The sequence below is a fragment of the Myripristis murdjan genome, chromosome 7 (genome assembly GCF_902150065.1).
Source record: "Myripristis murdjan chromosome 7, fMyrMur1.1, whole genome shotgun sequence".
Taxonomy (NCBI): Eukaryota; Metazoa; Chordata; class Actinopteri; order Holocentriformes; family Holocentridae; genus Myripristis; species Myripristis murdjan.
In genome coordinates this window covers 1,069,490-1,074,489 of record NC_043986.1, presented here as the reverse complement: position 1 = coordinate 1,074,489, position 5,000 = coordinate 1,069,490, and the positions used below count along the sequence as shown (strand labels likewise).

Here is a 5,000-nt window from a genome sequence, read left to right as displayed (position 1 = left end):
TTAAAGTCAGAAAATTTCCATGGGAATTTTTGGAAATTAACGGGAATAAACGGGAATTTTTGGGAATTTATATTCACTGCATTCACCCAGTCATATACATCTATACATAATAAACATTTTGGTTTGTTATAAGCAGATATGCATGCAAACATGTTACATTATAATGAATTTCCAGGGAATTTTCGGGAATTTTCATAATTGGCAATGAGTCTTTTCCATCGCTGTGGAGGAATTTTGGCCCACTCCTCTTTACAGAAATGTTTTAATTCAGCCAAACTGGAGGGTTTTGGAGCATGAAAGGCCTGTTTAAGGTTTAAGGCCACAGCATCTCAGCTGGATTAAAGTCTGGACTTTGACTAGGCCACTCCAAAACCTTCATTTTGTTTATTTTTTAAGCCGTTCAGAGGTGGACTTGCTGGTGCGTTTTAACCCAAGTGCGCTTGAGTTTGAGGTCATGAACTGATGGCCGGACATTGTCCTTCAGGATTTTTTAGTAGAGAGCAGAATTCATGGTTCCATCAATAGCTGGGTTTCCATCCACCTATATTTATTCGCATTTTCAGAAATTGCGAAAAAAAAACTTGGATGGAAATGCCAGAAATTCGAAAAACGGCCGAAAATTCGCAAAAAAGTTTTTACCCTTGGAGGGGGTGGATTTCTCAGCGTATCGATAAAAGAAAATGCGACTTTTTGCTGTGGAAACAGGTTTTGCGAATAAACGATGACTGGACCGGATACCACGTCACACTTCTACGCTACAGTCTTATTATTAGTTATTATTATTATTATTAGTCTCTTATTCCTTATTTAGGATGGTCTGGTACGAAGTTAGCGCTGCCAAAATAGTAAGCAGACTTCTTCCAAGAGCCGACAAGTTCAGCAGGAATCTGTCCCTGATCAGCTGTTGAGTGTCAGCTGAGTGTTTGTTGTTGTTCAGTCGACACACAGACGCTATCTTATGACGTCATCTCACGGCGCACTCTCCTCTCAGTAATCGCAAAACAAAACTAATGGAAACAGGCATAAATTCGCATTTTCTTTAGTGCATTTTGACAAAATTCGCTAAAAAAATTCGATATATTTGGATGGAAACCCAGCTAGTTATGGCGAGTCGTCCAGGTCCTGAAGCAGCAAAGCAGCCCCAGACCATCACACTACCACCACCATGTTTGACTGTTATGATGTTATTGTCATGAAATGCTGTGTTAGTTTTATGTCAGATGTAACAGGATGCACACCTTCCAGAAAGTTCAACCTTTGTCTCGTCAGTCCACAGAATATTTTCCCAAAAGTCTTGGGGATCATCAAGATGTTTTTTGACAAATGTGAGTTCAAGGTTCAAGTTCTCTCCATTAGTGGCTAATGGCTCTCAGTGTGGTTCACTGGAGTCAAAAAGCCTTAGAAGTGGCTTTGTAACCCTTTCCAGACTGATAGATGTCAATAACTTTGTTTCTCTTCTGTTCTTCTGAATTTCTTTAGATCGCAGCACGATGTGTTGCTGTTTCAGATCTTTGATCCTACTTCACTTGTCAGACAGGTTCTATTTAAGTCATTTCTTGATTCAGCAGGTCTGGCAGTAATCAGGCCTGGTGTGGCTGTGAAACTGAACTCAGCTTTCCAAAAAAATGTGGTCAATCACAGTTAAGTCATGATTTAACAAGGGGGGGGGGGGGGGGGGGGGGGCAATTACTTTTTCACACAGGGCCAGGTAGGTTTTGAGAGCCTTTTCCCCTTAATAAACGAAATCATCATTTAAAAACTGTATTTTATATTTACTCGGGTTATCTTTGTCTAATATCAGAATTTGTTTGATGATCTGAAACATTTAAATGTGACAAATATGCAACAGAAAATAAGAAATCAGGAACGGGGCAAATACTTTTTCACAGCACTGTATGTCCCCCTCAGCAACGAAAAAAAGTGGTGATATTGATGCTGACATTCATTTTATTGATTATTGTTTATTTTTTGCCCCATTCACTTTAAGTTAACAACAACAAAAGTGAAAATTTCCAAATTTCCCAATCTTAAATTTCCATGGAAACTTTTTAAAAACCTCATTCAAATGGATAACAAAAAAAAAAAAAAAAAAAAAAAAAATCCCAAAATTCCCAAGCCGAATATTCCCAGGATTTTTCGGAAAAATTGGAAAAAGAGTGAAAGCAAAAATCTCCTGAAAATTTCCAATATTCCAGAGTGAAAATTCCCATGGGAATCTTCGGAAACGTTCCGGGAAATTTACCAGAAACTTTCCACCCCTTTGCAACACTACCTGAAGGTGATGTGCAGGTGAACGTTCTGCTCTCTGGTTCTGTGGTTCTCTGGTTCTCTGGTTCTGGTTCTGAGGTTCTGTGTCTGAGGACGTGGAGTTCATGTCTTGTTGTGTCCTTCCCCCCTGCAGCCGAAGCAGATCGGAGATGATTTCTGCGGCCTGGTGCTGAACCAGCCGCTGGGCGGGCTGCGGGTCATCGAGGGCACGCCGCTGTACGAGGACCGCACTGAGGGCATGGGCGCCGTGGCGGCCTACACCTACGGAGAACACACCGTGGTGTTCGTGGGAACCCGCAGCGGACAGCTCAAGAAGGTAGGAGACACGAGAACCTGGAGAACAGGCTGCTCGTCCTCACCGAGCTCAGGGCTTTGTCTAACAAGGTAAAAAATCTGACAGTGATATGACATAATCCCACCGGATTATCTCAGATTATTTCATCCCACTGGTGTTTTTTTCACCTGGTTTGATGAGAAAGCAGATTAGAAACAGTGAGGATGAGACTGAAGGTCCTGCAGGAGGCCGCCGCCGCCTCCCTGTCAGAGCCACGGTGCATCATGGGCAATGTCCATGAGTGTGTGTGTGTGTGTGTGTGTGTGAGTGTGTGTGTGTGTGTGAGAGAGAGAGAAGCATGTAAACAATTAAGGAAAAAATAAGTAAACAAAAGGAGGACTGTGAAGAAGCTGGACCGGTGGAAAGGAAACAGAGAGTTTAGTTCATCCAGTCAGTTTTAATAAGTTACAGAGAGAGAGAGAGAGAGAGAGAGAGAGAGAGAGAGAGAGAGAGAGAGAGGAAAAAAAGACAACAGAGCGACCGGTGGAGAGCAAACAGTTGAAAATGGTAAAAAAAAAAAAAAAAAAAAGGAAAGAAAAACCTCCTGGGGTTTTAACGGTGATGAGTTTGTTTTGCAGGCGAGAGGAGAGGAGGCAACGTGTGTGTGTGTGTGTGTGTGTGTGTGTGTGTGTGTGTGTGTGTGTGTGATGAAGATGTTGTAACAGAGGGTGTGTGTGTGTGTGTGGTCGTGAGCTCCTGTTGCCTCCAGCTCAGGTTCCACTGTAAATATCTGAACTTTTGAAACTGCTAAAAATAAAATAAGAGTTTATTGATGGAGCCCCGCCCACAGAGCAGGAGCTGCACGGTGACTGCATGAAGCTATGATCACATGAGATTAACACAGTGACAGCATGAAGCTATGACAACATGAGATTAACACAGTGACAGCATGAAGCATATGATCACATGAGATTAAATTAACACAGTCATAATACAGAACAGAACCAGTAATGCTATGACAACATGCACACAAATACAATTAACTACCAGTAACTACATGAAGCTATGACAACATGAGATTAAATTAACACAGTGACAGCATGAAATGAACAGAAGAAGAGAAAAACAGGAAGAAAGAAGGGAAGAGAGGAAGAGAAGTGTGTCTGCAGACACGTACACACGCAGGAGGTGTTTGTTACAGGCCACACCCACTGCCACGCCCACTGTCACGCCCTTTACAGGCCACACCCACTGCCACGCCCACTGCCACACCCTTTACAGGCCACACCCACTGCCACGCCCACTGTCACACCCTTTACAGGCCACACCCACTGCCACGCCCACTGCCACACCCTTTACAGGCCACACCCACTGCCACGCCCACTGCCATACCCTTTACAGGCCACACCCACTGCCACGCCCATTACAGGCCATGCCCACTGCCATACCCTTACAGGCCACACCCACTGCACACACCCTTTACAGGCCACACCCCCCTGTAGGCAACTGGCATGAACACACACACACACACACACACACACACATACACACACACACTCCTGATGTGTTTACAGGGAAAGTCAGACAGTAGTACTCATGCAAAGTGTAGTATTACTACAGAACACAGTAGCAATGCAATATACTGCAGTACTTCAGTGCTAATGCAGGATACTCTTGTACTGCAGTACTACAGTGTACAGTACAGATGCAGAATACTGTAGTACTACAGTACAGATGCAATATACTGTAGTACTGCAGTATTGAGGCAGTATACTGTAATACTGCAGTACAGATGCAGTATACTGTAGTACTGCAGTACTGATGCAGTATACTGTAGTACTGCAGTACAGAGGCAGTATACTATAGTACTGCAGTACTGAGGCAGTATACTGTAGTACTACAGTACTGATGCAGTATACTGCAGTACTGTAGTACTGAGGCAGTATACTGTAGTACTGCAGTATACTGTAGTACTGCAGTATACTGCCTCTGTACTGCAGTATACTGTAGTACTGAGGCAGTGTACTGTAGTACTGAGGCAGTATACTGTAGTACTGCAGTATACTGCCTCTGTACTGCAGTATACTGTAGTACTGAGGCAGTATACTGTAGTACTGAGGCAGTATACTGCAGTACAGAGGCAGTATACTGTAGTAGTGCAGTATACTGTAGTACTGAGGCAGTATACTGTAGTACTGAGGCAGTATACTGCAGTACAGAGGCAGTATACTGTAGTAGTGCAGTATACTGTAGTACTGCAGTATACTGTAGTACTACAGTATACTGTAGTACTACAGTATACTGTAGTACTGCAGTATACTGTAGTATTACAGTATACTGTAGTAGTGCAGTATGTAAAGGTGTTTTGTTCTGACTGAAGGTGTTTCTGTGTCAGGAGACTGAACATCACTGACACAACATGTCTGCACTGCAGGGTGTGTGTGTGTGTGTGTGTGTG

The 5,000-nt window shown here is 43.2% G+C and overlaps 1 protein-coding gene across 1 annotated transcript in view; it reads left to right on the top strand.

The window, feature by feature from the left end:
- Positions 1-5,000, top strand: part of plxna3 (plexin A3) — a 116,896-nt gene that overhangs the window by 11,689 nt on the left and 100,207 nt on the right. The window contains 1 exon segment of the mRNA XM_030055392.1: positions 2,402-2,584. Coding sequence (XP_029911252.1) covers positions 2,402-2,584 — 183 coding nt within the window.